Source organism: Diadema setosum, chromosome 21 (assembly GCF_964275005.1).
Source record: "Diadema setosum chromosome 21, eeDiaSeto1, whole genome shotgun sequence".
NCBI classification, from domain to species: domain Eukaryota; kingdom Metazoa; phylum Echinodermata; class Echinoidea; order Diadematoida; family Diadematidae; genus Diadema; species Diadema setosum.
Window position 1 is genome coordinate 12,453,676 of NC_092705.1, and position 16,025 is coordinate 12,469,700.

At 37.8% G+C, this 16,025-nt stretch overlaps 1 protein-coding gene across 1 annotated transcript in view; it reads right to left on the minus strand.

The window, feature by feature from the left end:
* Positions 1-6,893: 6,893 nt before the first annotated feature.
* The window catches only part of LOC140244938 (uncharacterized), a 28,675-nt gene continuing 19,543 nt past the window's right edge, over positions 6,894-16,025 (minus strand). The window contains exons 13-21 of the mRNA XM_072324546.1: positions 15,356-15,805; positions 15,043-15,186; positions 13,442-13,562; positions 12,861-12,976; positions 11,723-11,830; positions 10,489-10,609; positions 9,273-9,551; positions 7,819-7,914; positions 6,894-7,102 (exon numbers count right to left, since the gene is read on the minus strand). Coding sequence (XP_072180647.1) covers positions 6,894-7,102; positions 7,819-7,914; positions 9,273-9,551; positions 10,489-10,609; positions 11,723-11,830; positions 12,861-12,976; positions 13,442-13,562; positions 15,043-15,186; positions 15,356-15,805 — 1,644 coding nt within the window. The remainder of the gene's footprint in view (positions 7,103-7,818; positions 7,915-9,272; positions 9,552-10,488; positions 10,610-11,722; positions 11,831-12,860; positions 12,977-13,441; positions 13,563-15,042; positions 15,187-15,355; positions 15,806-16,025) is intronic.

The following is a 16,025-nucleotide window of genomic DNA, read 5'->3' on the forward strand; positions in this document are numbered from 1 at the left end:
ACAGCTTGCGCGATCCTTACAACTTGTAGTTTTACACTTAACTGTACACAAGTTTTAGTTTGGATCATACTGCTCTTGTAATTATATTAAAAAAAAAATCATCAAATCTAAACTAAAAAAAACCCTGCCAAATCAAAATGTTTTTAAAGGACAAGTTCACCTTCATAGACATGTGGATTGAGTGAATGCAGCAATATTAATAGAACACATCAGCAAGAGTTTGAGGAAAATCGGACAATCTGTTTAAAAGTTATGAATTTCTGAAGTTTCTGCTTAGTCACTGCTGGATGAGAAGACTACTACAGCTTGTGATGTCACATGTGTACAATGATATGAAGAAAATATAAAGAAAATTCAAGATATTTTCACTTTCTCGCATAATAAAAGAACACTTGACTTTGCTCTTTCAGAAGGTAAGGGGGAATAATATTACCCTTAACATACGTCAGTGACGAGTTGAGGAAATGTGCACTTTTTTCAAAAGGTAAAATTTTTGTGAAATTCTTTTTATATTTTCTTATATCGTTGTACGCATGTGACATCGTACACTGTAGTAGTCTTCTCATCCAGCAGTGACTATGCAGATACTTTAAAACTTCATAACGTTTGAACGGATTGTCCGATTTCCCCCAACTTTCACTGATGTGTTCTACTAAAGATTGCTGCATTCACTCAATCCACATGTATAATATTATGAAGGTGGACTTGCCCTTTAATCAATTTTGAGCAGAGATGCAAACATCTGCACCTGGCATATTGCAATTACTAATGGCATAAACCTTTGGTACAGGTTTACTAAAAAAAAATCATATTTTTAAAAGCTAATCGGCATTCTCGGATTGAAACAAGCAAACAACACTTGTTTTACTTAATCAAAAGACTACATTACACTGAATATCATGCATTTTCTTACATGATGACATGTAAGTCCAAACAAAATGAAATAATACATAAGTGATTACACTTTAATACTAACAGGAAATAAAAAAAAGGCCTGCATATGGTGTACAATTATATTTGAAATATTTTTTTCTTGAAATCCAAATTCAATAAAAACTGTCTGATAGCGAAACACTTAAAAAGCTTCTGACTACTCTTTGCCAAGTTATAATGGAAAATAATGTATTCAAGCAGAAATTCTCATTCTGAAAGTGGTTCTCTGTGCACAAATGAAGTTGTATTTGGCACGTTTTTAATTTTGTAGACTGCTGACATTGTACTTCTGGTAATACTTTCATTAAAAAAAAGTGTGCAACACAAAGAGCACAATCATGTGCACCTTTTTATTTTTGTCTTGCATGAGTTTAGTATTTAAAAAAAAAAAAAGTGTCCAAAAAGCTTTTGCTACAAAATATTCCATGATTAAAGTAGTAGATATTTCTCATTTTAACTGTTTTTCTTCTGGTAAATTGACTGGTTTGGAACAGCAATAGCTCTTCTATTGCAAGAAAATTCTGCTGTAGAAAGGAGAAGACAATGTACAAATTGAAAGCACGGTGTACACGCAGAAGGAAAAGAAATTGCAACATAATGCTATTTCATTGCTCTACAATGGCATTTTCCTCTTCTTCTTCTTCTTCTTTATTTTTTATTTACTTTTTTTTTTTTTTGCATAGGAGGTGCAGGGTACACTCTGGAATGTCCTTGTTAACACATAAAAGACATGATCCTTCCCAACATGACAAGACATAAATCTAAGACAGAATTGCATGCCTTCACTATTGATTAGAATAAAACTGAAAATTGCTGACGCAAGGGCATCTGATAGGTATCCATTGAAAAAACTGAGTAATTACACCACATTAACCCAGTGCTAACCCAACATAGTATATACGGGACTACAATGGTAACTGTTTATCTGGGGTCTAGACTGCACGCTTCTTGAATACAAATATATATGTGTTGGAAACAGAAGGCCAAAATTTGAATTGGGCACATGTCCAGAATATGCCGCCACTTCTGCAGGCAGTGCAGAATGCCTCATCCTGTGCACAATTTGCGTTCTGACCTGCCAATCTTCCAAGACAAGCCTTCTGCGTGACACACTTCATTCGCAAAGCATTGTGGGAAGGGGCGTCATACTCAAGAGTTCAAAGGTCAAGTGATAGGCCAAAGTGATGAAATTCAGTAGCCTGTGCATGAGTCCAAGTCCCACACTGTATAAATATGCCAAATGGGGCCAAAGTTGATGCAGTATTCAAGACAAAATATGAAATGCTTGTGTTCATTACATCACTACAAATGTAAGTCAAACATTGCATATGTTAGAGCAGGGTATTTCATAACATGGAGTCAATAAAATTGCCTATGTCAGAACAGGGTATCACCAAAACAGAAACAAAGTTTTTCTCACTTGCCCAAATGGGTATTTGGGCAAGTGTCCAACACATTTAATAGGCAGGTGCCCTTTCATGTCACATACCCAACAGTGAGTTTCAGTTTCCCAGGGCAAGTGGGCAAGTGAATCCGTACAACCCTAGTCAGAGTTTACTGTCCAGCACAATTGGATTCGACTTGTGCAGAGTTGAATGTATCAAGTACTGTACAACCTAAGTATTTTTGCACTATTACATGTAATTCTTTACACCAAGCCGCTCAAAAACATTTCTATGTTCTTGAATTCACGCTGCGCAAATTGCTTTTTACTTGTATCATATTTTTTCATCAAATTTACAGAAAAGACAGAATTTGATTGAACATTTCCCTGCATGAAAATTGATGAGCTGCCTGGTTTATTCAAATGTACAGCTTGCACAGAAACTACTGCATACACACAAGCGCTCAAATGAATACTACTACGGCACATGCACACACACACACACACACACACACACACACACATTCGTACCAGGGCAGCATCATTGATGAAGCCAACGACTCAACCCGTTCAAAATGTGCAAAGAAAATTGTGAAGATATTTTTGCAGGCCATAGAATTCATGCTGGCCAAAAGTAGCCTGAGATGCACAAAAATCAATGTTCTGTGAAAATGCCCGCATTTACAGTAAATGTGTCTTGATGAGGAAGAATCAACCATGGTGGCTATTTGTCTAAAGCTGACTTTGAAAGGGAGATATCTTTGTACTATGAGAGAAGAAAGCTTTTGCAAAGGGATTGTATAGTTTTGGTTGAGACCTAACTTCAGGTTTTTAACATTTTTTTTTTTTTTAGATAATGAGAAACGTCAAATGAAATATGAAAGAGCATGTAATTCCAACAGGGATTCAATGTTTATTTGACGAAAATTGCTTGTGAAATGGCTGAGCTATCCAAAACTAAGCAATCCCAATAAAAGGTGAAACCCACCTTTTATTACGATCATTCTTTTTTTTTTTTTACTTTGTTCTTGGATGTCTCAGACATTCCAAAACTGATTTTCATCCAATAAACCTTGAATTCCTCTTTATAGAATGGTATGCTTTGTATTATGTCATAAGTGCTTTCTTGGTATCTCGCATTAAGTTAAAAGCCCAATCCTCACCTCCACCAATACAATACCATCCCTTTAATGATATTCTTGTACTTCCCATGCAGAGACGAAGGCAGTCTCATCTGACATTCCTGAAACTTACTGATCTGACTTCAAAGATTATCTTAAAAAAATGATGCGCTAAAAGTAAACACCTTCCTTCACAATGTAATGACTTATTTTTTTCAAAACCACACAACAATGATATAAATAATGAAATTTTGATATGCATATCTCTTGTGGTTGAAAATTCCCTCTTTCTCCCCTTTTCCATGTTTTTGAGTAATCAATAAATCACGAAACTGTGGGTTTATCTGCATTTCCTTTCTGGACAATCACTGATTCTAATGAACACATATACACGTTGTATGATGATTAAGAGAGAAACAGTAGATGTCACCATTTTCACATGGAACACTGTGATTGCACAGTAGAAAAACTGTAAAAAGAGTAGTTTCTTAAGTTACGACACATGTATTTTGATGTAGATGAAATCAATACCTTGAAATACAGATATGGCGTATACATTTTTGTACATGCAAACCTCAAGGTAATCAAAAGGCTGAGGTTAGTTTCTAATCACTGTACCAAATGACTTCCCATAGTTTTCTTTTTGGTAAATTTTTCATTCTACATCAACACCAAGTCTCTGAACACATCACAACTTGTGTCAATTTTCCACATCCGACTGTTTGCTGACAAAGGAAATCCCACTTTATGCATGTTGCTACATACTGTATGCTCCATATATTTTGCAGAGTTTTTATTTTTGTGAATTTTACAACACGCAAAAAATATTTTCATTCTGATCCCAACAAGAATGCAACATGCAGGGGTACATACATTTGTATGTCCATCTACTGCTGTACTCCACTATCTCAAACTTAGCCACTTGCAAAATTGTTCGAAATTCTAATTCATGAAAAATAGCACTTGCTAATATGGTGTATACAGTATACATTGGCATATAAGGTTTAAAAAAAAAAAAACAGCTACACCTTTAGGCAAACAACAATCTTGACAATGAATCAGTGATATTCATAGCTCCCTCATTTTTCATATAGACACCCACCTGGCACTACACGTAAGTGCACATACATGTACTTCCCTTTTAAATTTGCTTTATAAAAAAATATAGAAATCAATTAATTTCCAGAGCTGCTCTTGTATAATTTCTATTTACATTATATGTTACAATCTGTAAGGTGAATGTTTCCTTCACATGAAGCTGAGCACCAATCAATCAAAAGCTTCTTTTATGTCCGACTTTGCATCTTTGGTAGGATACAAAGTGAAGTTAAAACAACACTAGTAAACACTGAATTACACTAGAAAATAACAATATGTTTCTGCCACTATGACAAAAAAATATAATGAAATGTTAATAGAGCATGATTCATCACATTAATTTTTTTCAAAAACCAAATGTGTGTATATACTTCACAATCTCTAAAAACATCATAACCATGAAAATTGACAATCAATGATATCTACTCAGCCGCAACAGTTCCCCCGCCCTCTCCTTGTCAACCAGCAAATATTTAGACGACTTATCCTGCCAGCTGTTGAAGTGCCTGGGGCGAATAGCTGGTGAAATGAACTCTTTCATTAAAGGCTTGGTGAGAGACTTTCAAAGTTTTAAAGAAAACTGCATGATCGTATTAAAGAGTGAAGCACACCGTGTAAACCGAGTATGTGCCTCACACAGACTTCATGTTGGGATTCAATATTGTGCTTTTGAATGGCTACCGACGGTATGCATTTCAATCCTTTTTGTACAGTGTACCTAATGCTTGAGCGCATTCACTGGCTACAGATGTGTCTCTTACAACTGAGAAAGCAACATGGAAGTCTACTTTTTGTAACCATACAGCTATGGTCTATACCTTCAATTTGCATGATTATCTACTCAGTCAAGTAAGTGTAATTCCATGTGAATTTACAACATCATTTTCTGTTCCAACATTAACATCAAGTAAATATCATGTCTAAGGTAATATGTAACCTTGTGGATGCATGTAAGACATCTAAACTAAAGTCAGTCTAATCGTACAAGATAATGGTGATATCTACTTTTTTTTCTTTAACCTCTGATTCATAAAATTTTTCAAAAAGGGTGTGTGATTCCATTTCTACCTTTTTTGCCCACAATCGGGATTAAATGAAACATCCATCTTGATATAAATTGACAATGATATTCCATACACAACTTCCCTGTATACATTTGAAAAAATACAAATGGAAAATATCATTCGCATACTTCAAAACTACACACTACTTTGCTTCTGTATAAAATACCTGAAGCAGAAATGTTTATACAACATGGCAAAATTCATGGCCTGTGTGAATTGCATTTATTACAATACTGTTCAGGTATTTCAGGAGTATGCTGAGACAAAATATATGCAGGATTTACCGCATGATGAGCTTTTACACTTTTAGCGACTAGCTAACTGGTAAATACTGCGTAGATAAGAACTAGCACCAAGCACAAAATGCACCACTACTTTGAACATACTATTTCATATTCAGTCTTGCTCCTGGAACCAAATTCTAAGGTACCACTCATAGTCATTGGTACGAGACATGAGAACAAATCTACAGAACAGTACACATCATGTGCCACAAAATCTTTTCTAGTAGATTGATTAAAACTTGTAGAAATTAGAAATCTGAATGTATTTCCTCCTGCAAAACTCGAGTCATATTGTTAAACAAGTTAGAAATATCCTACATTTATCCCTCATGGTATTTGAGTCTGTTGTTACACCATAAGAATGTTGTATTTAGTGTTTCTGTTTGTTTTAAATACTTGATTCTTATCTATCCATTGTACTTTCGCTACAATAAGAATATATTTTGTAAACTTGGTAAGAGGATCCAATTCATGACTGTCCGAATTAATGTTAGAAAGCAAGCAGGGAAACAGTTTAGACCAAGAATAATGACCACTGCTATAAAACAAACACTCATTCAAAGTAGTGAGTGATACCCTGTAGTAAGTCAGACAGTGAGGGAAAGCAAACAGCTATCTTTACACGCAGCGCACTTTGGCTTTGGTATTTTAAGTATTTCACACAGTTTCTAATTCTTTGTCAAACCTAATGCATATTTCTTTCCTTTTCTCAGCCCAAAATCTGCAAAGAGTATGAAAGTGACGCACTTCTTACCCTCAAAAAACAATTACCAGTATGCTTGGCGGGTAAATCCAGCGCGGTAGAAACATTCCACATCTTATCATCAGGGAAAGAGAAATTCGAGATGGAGATAAAGGTCGCTGTAACCCTCCATGAGGAAAAAACAAAACTTAAATTCTAGGAGACAAAGATGGTAATGCCTCAGTGTGAGCGTGAGGCCACAGTCTATGCTGCACGTTCACCAGTGAGTTGTGCCAAGATCATTGTCATCAACACTTTTCCCGCTTCTCAACTTTGAGAGGATGCACCTACTTCGTCTGCCCGGGCTGATTTCCCTTCCTCCTTTCCAAGTTGCGCGATGCGTCCCGCGAGCGGTCCGGGGATGGTGCACAGCGGGCGAACGCTCCAAGCAGCGAGTGCCTCTGAGGCAACAGCCAAGTTGCAGGGTGACAAATCACAAATGGCTTGGGCTGTGAAAAACTGCATAGGCCAGGGGACTGAGAGGGGAAATAGAAATAAAGGAAAAGAAATACAAATATGTGCATCCTTAAGCAAGAAATTTCATCAACAGTTCATCTCTTGACCAAAGTGCATAGAAGGGTATTGTAAAATCAGAAATTTTTTAGTGCATGAAACTTTCACAAATTTCACAAGGAGCAAAGATTTGCAAAAGTAAAATGCATGCAAAAGTATTTGTATACAAACTGTATTTGAATGCCAGTGCAATGCTAAACAAGATACAATTCAGTTGACTTGTACTACTGCTGCACTACATGATTGTGTTTAGTAGTGCGCATTCAGGTTTACTGTGTTTTACATAGACCTCAAGTATGTGTTCAACAAATCTCATCCGTGAAATTTTCATGCCACAAATGTTTCTGGTGTTACAGTATCTCGCACTGATGGGAAACTAATAGCACAGCCTTGTGTTTGAACATTGTTCACATACAAGAGGCTATCTTCAATTAACATGTTCATATCCCCACAGACCATATTAGGTGATGAGAGTGCTCCCACTTTAAATCATTAATGACCATATACAATCTCTAAGTGCCTAGTAAGAATGAGAGTGATACAAACAAAATTAACAATAAGAATACAAAAAGTAAATGGATATTAATGAACCTATGTCAAATTATGTATTTACATACAAAGTATTCTCACAGATAATTAGCATTTTCTATTAAAAAAAAATAACAATTTGTTTACTTACTACTCTCAGATGGCTGCTGCAATACACCAATTAGGATCTTCATCAGAGTTTGCACTGAAGCGGGACTGGAAACCAGGCCAATCTGCGACACATTTCCTGTGAGAAAATGAAAGAGGAGAGAACAGCATATGACATCTTGACCACAGTCTTGTTAATCTTGCCAGAACAAAAAGGCGCACACCAGAATGTTTACGCTGGTTGTGTGGTAGAGTCCAACCCGCTTTTACAGCAGGCAAATTCATATAGACTGCCTTTAAGGGGGAGGTACTTCTGTATAATTCTGTAATACTTCTGTAACAGATCAGAGTTTAGACAGACGACCTATCTATAAAGGGTTTCTTTTTCCACCTTATTTGGAAGATCTTTCTGGACAAGTTTGGCCGTTCCTTGGAATTCCAGAAGTTCAAAGTGGGCACAAATATAGAGGCAAATGGGCTTTTAGGAAAGAGAAGAAACAAAGAAAGGCAGGGACAGAGAAAGAGCTTTGGTAAGCATGTACAAAGTAGAAGTGATTACTTTAAAAAAGGAATGAAAGGTCGTAGGGGCAGACAGCAAACAATGCTTTTGCTACTAGAAAAAAAAAAGGTTTTATCAGGTCAGAGGTTTTTAGCAAAAAGAGGGACAAGGATGGACACACACTGCTTGAAAACTGGATGACAGAGAATAAGGAAGTATTATAGAGTATCACACCTCAGAATAGCAAAGCAGTTCAAAGTTTATAGTTCGGTAGAGGGGAATTTGGACTTGGCTTCTTAATTTACTTTGCTTGCTTATGGTGTGTGAACAGCACCCTTGAGACAAGTAACAGCTTCCTTGTAAACTTACTGTTACACTGTGACAGTGGGACAAATGTGTTGACAAGTTCAAACACAAGATAGGTCATATTAGATCAGCCATTGCTGGATTTAATGTTTACCATTGGGAGCAGTGATTTAAAAATGTTCGAGATATCACATTTGATGCATATGTGTAGGCCTGTTGTATCACAAAACATTATACCATGTAAACATTTTGTAATAAAGCCTTAAATATAAGGAGATATTACCATTTTTCTCAATAAACCATAACTGTAGATGGTTCAGTTTAGAAATATTTTTATCATAACTACTGTTCACATTTTGTGTATTCAACAACACTTAACACAAACTATACTGATTAAAATTTTACATTGGTTGTTTCTATCCCTAACTCACATTTTAGAACTATTTCAAAGCACCAAAAATAGGTTTTTGTTTCATCTGCAAATGGTAAATTATGCCTTTAAGAATTTGAGCAAAGAATCAGAGCAGCATTGCATTCATGCCAAAAGTCAAATCATCACCTGAAGAATTTTAAAAATGAGTACAGCCATGATATCAGCACATCAAGACATACACAGGAAGTCATAAAGGAAGAGTGTGATACAGGCCAAAAGTATGCAAAAAAGGCATAAATGACAAGCCAACACCACTCACCAATGGTCTTCATCACTGCACAGGCTGTGACGGTGGCGTGGTCTGTCTCGCCCTGCCCCGCCTCCGGCCCCGCCTCCGGCCCCGCCTCCAGCCCCGCCCCGGTCTCATGGCTGGCCTCTCCTCTCTCCTTGAGAGTTCGACTCCAGTCCTTTAGGATGGGCCAGAGCTGCTCTCTGATCAGCCAGTTGTTGGTCCACTCCCAGCCCAGACAGGACGCCACCAGTTCCAGCGACATGACAGCCTCATAGCACCGTGGACTTAGCCTGGGCCCATCGTCACCTGTACACGCAAAAATGCCACACAGTGTGCACTCTAGTTTTAAGCCACTCATTAGCTGGGGTGAAAATGCTTAGAAGTTTGTTTTTCTTCCATGAATAATTTTCTTTTGTATCAGGCACACGATTTCAATGCAACATCACAGAAAATTTTAATCTGGTGAGACAGAGCATCCCTGCTTGTTTCTGAACAAAACCATGTTTGAAAAGTTCCCTTCCTGCCTTCACTTCCTGTTCATCTCTGGGTTTGTCTCATGCTGCATTGTTGCATGCTGCAAGTTTTGAAATTATTTTTGTATTTACTGTGTATCGAAGATGGTTTGGGGTATGTTGATGATACTTGCTGGCTTCATACACTGTAGTGCAGTTAGAGGGGATATTTGCTGTTGTTGAGATGTACTCTGATAATACTTTTTTGTATACTGGATTTTTTTTTCTCTTTTTTACGGGGGGGGGGGGGGGGGGTGGAATGAATACCCATTTGCCACAATGATATTTTTAGCTTGTATGAAGAAAAAAATCCATCTGGTGTACACACTTAATTCAAATTGTATTATTTCTTTTCTTTTATGTTCAACAACTCCCTGATGTGCTTCCTTAAGTTGGTTGGAGAGGCCCAAGGGTCATAGTGATTTTGATTGCTTTTTTCCAACCCGGCTCCTTCGGGAAGCTCAACAGGGAAAGCCTGACACTTTGTTTTCTTGTGTTTTGTTTGTTTATTCTGTTTCTCTGTTATCACTTGTATTGTTTTGCAAATGCCGAATAAATAATAATAATAATAATAATAATAATATGTGTCTGTCTGTTTCTCTCTCTATGGTATACTGGTTGAAATTATACTATAAAACCTTGCTTTATATGGTGGTTATGAACACATGCAACTGTCTCTTCAAAATATCCAGAAATAGAATGAGAAAGAAGTGTGCTCTCTGGTGACTTACTGTGTTTGATGCTGGAACTCTTGTCTCGTATCAGGCCAATCAGCCACATGATGTGAGACTGTTGCCACTCCTCTGACAGTAGGGGGCGCCATTTACACAGATGGGAGAAGCAATTGGACATCTTTGTACCACATCACAATGAAAACAAGACAATGCAAAACTTCATGATTAATGAGAATTAAAAAAAACAAAACAAAACAAAACAGAAAAATAAACAACTGTGTAAAGAGTACAATTCCTTCGAAGATACTTTGATAATTGATTTGAAATGCAAAAATGGTACGTAGTACTCTAGAGAGCAGAAGGCATATATTCTTTTCTCAAGTAACACTATTTTTGAGAGTTTTAACCACTGCTCTGAGAGATACAACAGACATTTAATCACTGGTGCTCATCCATAGTCCTCAAATCTGTGATTTCTTAGGGTACAACAATGTATTTACTTATGATGTACTGCATCGACCATTACTTTGTCAGGGACTTCGGACATTCATGTACGTATGGTGTATTCTGTGCCAATTTGCACTCAAAGCACACAAAGGGTTAAAACTACAGAAATCATCACATTACATGTAAGTCACAGTCTTTGGGTTTTGTAGAAAAATTGAATAGGATTGACTGAGAGTTTTTCTGTCACTGCTGTATTTCCAACAGATTTCTATGCAATGAAAGCACCTTCCATGCTAATTCCTCTCATTATCATATTTGTGACAGTTTGGTGACACTTACAAAATAATTGATTTTTTCTATCTTGTGATACTGCAAATAATTTGATGTAATCGTGAATATCAAATACATGCATGAACAGTGATATCATATGACAATCCATGCCATGCTGATGGAAAATGTTGCATCTACCTGAATTTTTCTTGCAATCTCAGCAGGTAAGTACGATGACTGACAGAAGTAATTAACTAACCGCACACAAGCTTGCCATGTCATGTGTACTGTAGTTGTTTAAATTCATTTGGAATATTTAGTTTGCTTTATGAAAGAATGAGATCAACTTTCAGTGCTTGGAGTACACTTCACATTTGCCCACAATAGACTGCATCCGATTAATCGGACATTGTGCATTTATGCCAGCATTCCTTCTCACAATCTGGCCAAATATCAGTTACAAAACAGTCCTAACTGACCCTCCTAGCAACATCCTTCAGAAATGCAACTGGATTTGAATATGACTAGGCAACCATCAGCAGTGAGAGATTTAAGATGTTGCGGTAAGTCTCACCTTCTCAGCAGTGTACTGCTCATGTCTGTCTCTGCTTGATGTAGCATCATGGAGCTGGTGCATGATCACTGCCTCCATCGTGGCAGTCACAGGATGCGCAGCTCCATCCTGTTTGGTCAGAGAGGCAAAAAGTGATATCAGTCTCCTTCATGCTACCCACAGCACAATGACAATGTGTGAAATGATTGTAAGAATGATGCTAAGGATGGAGATGTACACAGAGAGTGTAAACTGCAATAGGTAAAACATTCATTGTGCTATCAAGGATGGTACCTCTAAAAAAAGATGATGACTGTTGCAATAATGACGATGTTACAGTTTCCAAAATGAATACAAACAAACAAACAAACACACCCAAGTCAAATAGAATGTGTCATCGTAAGTCTCAAAGAATGACATTTGTGTATATTTGAAAATATAGACCAGATACATATTTATAAAGATACATTATATATATATATTTTTTTTGTGTGTGTGTGTGTGTGCGTGTGTGTGGCAGGAACTGGCACATATGAATGCCAAGGGCACATATAAAATCCTTTACCCAATTGTCTACAGCACTGATCAAATGTCAAACTGAGTATTAAAATCTTCTGCAGGGAGACCTACTTCTGCATTAACACACATTCCTGCTTGGAATGCAAAACTGACCCCGACCCAGTGAGGAGGGGTAAACCTAGCATAGAGACGAGGACCACAGATTGATGTCAGAAAAGAAAAAAAATTAGTGCCCCGTGCAATGTGTACAATACATACGTGTACAAATCATAATCCCCTGAATGACCCAATGGCCACAAAACAGTGCACTCCCATTATAATGAAATGAACACAGTTATAACAAAATTCTCATTACAACGAAGTAAAAATTCAAACCCAAAAATTATCATTTATATACTTTACTGTTCAGCTTTTACAAAATGTCAATATCAATGGAAAAAAAAAATCTGCCGATCCTAAGGACTTATTTATAATGGGAGACGCCTGTATCTGGTATTCACTTCTTTAACCCGTTGAGGACGGACTGACTTTGCTACAACATGCATTTCCCATGGACACCTGCCCGAGTATACTCGGGACTTGTCCTCAATGGGTTAGACAAACAAACAGACACACAAAGTAGTCAAAACAGATCTCCCACCTTTCTTCGCATCAAAGTTGGCCAGACAGCAGCCATGGCCAGGAGGAGATCCAGTAGGTGGGGAATACCCTCACGGATGATGTCATAGCAAAGGATCCGCCCTCTCGCAAGCCAGCCTGACCGCGCATGCACAGAATAAAGATCATACAGAAAGACAAAAATGTGAAATGGGACGCTTATTAATCAGTACAGTCTTTCAGATACCTTAAAAGTTACACATAACCATTTTGACAATGGTTACATGTCAATTCTTCAAGAAGTAATCTTGGTATACAGACTGGACTACATTCTTGTATATTATTCATTTGGATTCTCCTGTCAATGCGACACATGAGTAGGTACAGAGGTCACCTGCTGAGGTGGGTTCTCACGTGAGCAATTTGTAATACACACTACTGGCCATAGATGCTGCAACTACCAAGAAAAGGAATCCATGTTTGCACAAGTAGCACTCTGTTTCCTCCTCTCCTTTGCCGGAAAGGCAGCAATTCTGATTACTTCCAAGGCCTTTCTGCCCCATGTACTCAGGTACCTCATCAGTTAGTCGAATCAAACAGCGTCCAATCTTTTTTTTTTTTTACCTGATTCTCTGCAGATGGCCGCAAACAGTCTTGATTGGGTCAGTTTTGTGGTCTTAGATGCGAGTCCCTCCACAGCAATCCTCCGGCCAAGCTCACCCAAGATATGCTGGATCAAACACCTCTGCAGGATGAACACAACAGGATGCCAAAATTACAATTGCAATTGAAGGTCAAGCATGTCACATAATAAACCTAAAACTATGCTGAAACTGCTCCATGTTATAGTGTCTATTGGGCTGTATCATGGCACAATTTTGATGACAATGCATTTGTGTACACTAAAAAAAATATCATCCACCTATATACAGCCATTACAATCCTTTAACCCTAAAAAGACTGGGGGGGGGGGGCCTAAAAGGCCCCCCCCCTCGACATTTCGCGCGATTACTCTGCAACATGCAATGCTCTCTCCGCGATGCTCTATGACTTTTCTCTTTCGAGTTTCCCGCACATTTTGACGCCAAATTTGTGACGCCCGGGGGTACGGTTCTGAAGTTACATAACTTTTTGTACATGCACGTGAGACCGAAAATGGCTCAAAAATGTGATTTTGTGTACAAAGTCAACGCAAATTGAGTTTTTTCACATGGTTCATATAAATATGCGTATTTTTACTCTCAATGGCTAAAATTAATTTGTTTTAGTAGTATTTTGCTTCAAAAAGTGTCTGCCATAAATTTTGTTTAAAAAAACAGCAAAAACAAAAGGTCGAAAAAACAAAGAAATACATAAGACATTCATAAAACAATAAAATAAATAAGAAATTAATTTTGATACCTAATTTCTTTTCAAGTACATTTGCGAAGAATGCCACAAAGAATAATTAGACCAAAAATGAGCACTTCTGGAGCTTTATTTACTGATTTAGATCAAAGAGTCTGATTTCTCGCATAAATTAGCATAATTAATCAAAATAAAATAAAAGAAGACTATTTCGGAAAAATTAAATATACGATCTTGTAGATCACATCGTACACTACCATTGTGCAAATTTCCACGGCGATCGCGCAATCCACAGCTGAGATTTTAAGAAGGGGCCCTTTAGGCCCCCCCAGTCTTTCGAGCTACCAAAATAGCCCAGTCTTTTTAGGGTTAAACCTGAAACTCTGTCATGGCAAACATCAACACAATAGATGATTAGAAGTTAGTATTAGGTACCAGCTTGTGATTCCATAACTGCAATTTACCAAATTGACAAATTTACCGGAAAATACAAGACTTGTAGATAGAGTGGATTGGCAAATAGTTGGAACTTGGCAAAAACATGGACTAAGTATTTTGGTACACTCTCTGGTCAGATACTTTGTGGATACAAGTCAAGAGGTAATTGCCTTACGCCGCAGTTACAATTTTCACTTGTAAATCTCTCATTACAAGCATACCACACATCAACTCAGCATACCTACATACATCAATAAACTAAATAGCTCACTAAACTAAATAGAGTCACAATAAACTGAGAAAGTCACAAGAATCATAGGATATCTTGACATCCTATTCCCTCCTTGCTCAACGTTCCTCTCCAAAATGAGTTCCTCTCAACACACTGTTTCACAAGGAAAATCCTGCACACCCAAAGAGGCCCACTGGAAGCTACTCACACTGGAGTTTAGGCGTGTCCACTCGGCCAGCTGCCGGGCTATCTTGTTCTCTTCTGGCGTGACAATCATGGAAATAGTCATACTCTTCAGCTGGCACTTAGAGTAGATCGCTGAGAACAGGTCCATGCTGTTATCCTGTAGGAACTGGGTTGTGATTGGTGGATATAATTACATTTGTGTTTTTTAATCACGATCATAATGAACAGATTATGTCCAAGATAATTATTCAAATAAGAAATGGAAAACTCAAACATTTTCACAAGTAAATCACCACAGGATTTGTAATAAGCATTATATAATATGACTTCCTCACCTCTAGAATGCATTCACAGACGGAAACTCCAGAGCCTTCGGCTTTGTGGCTCTTTATCATACTGAGAATGTTCTGAAGCTGTGGTGCGATCAAGGCCTTTTCGCTGGTCAGTCCTGAATTCAAGGCAAGGGACTGGTCCTGGTCAGCAGCTGAAGTGGAGCCTGGGGTATTGCTGGTCAGGCAGGACTTTTGATGGTCTTCCTGAATGGTCGTTTCTCCCCCCAATGAACGGTTGTGCAGGGTGGACTGGTCTTGTGTTTCCGCTTCCATGGGCAGGGTGTGGCATGGGTCTCCACTTACAGTAATAGGTTCCTGGGCCTGCTCCTTAGTTCTGAGGTGGTCCTGGCCCCTAGTTAGGACCTGATCCTGGACGAAAGCTTGGCCATGGGCAGTTGGCTGAGCAGGAACCTTAAACTCTGGGCTACGGAGATCTTCTGTTGGTGGCCTTGACTACAAAAAAAAAAAAAAAGAAGAGGAGCAATTGAGATAAAAAATGAAAATAGTATCATGTGTGCCCCAAAGCTTGTGATAGACCAATCTAAACTGCATGATCAGTAATCAACTAGAAATTGAATTATCCTCGAGTTCCATAATTGGTAACCGACAATAATGGTAATAAAATAGTTAATTTAACCTTTAACTTTCTCAGAGCCTTTGGCTAACTTGTGAA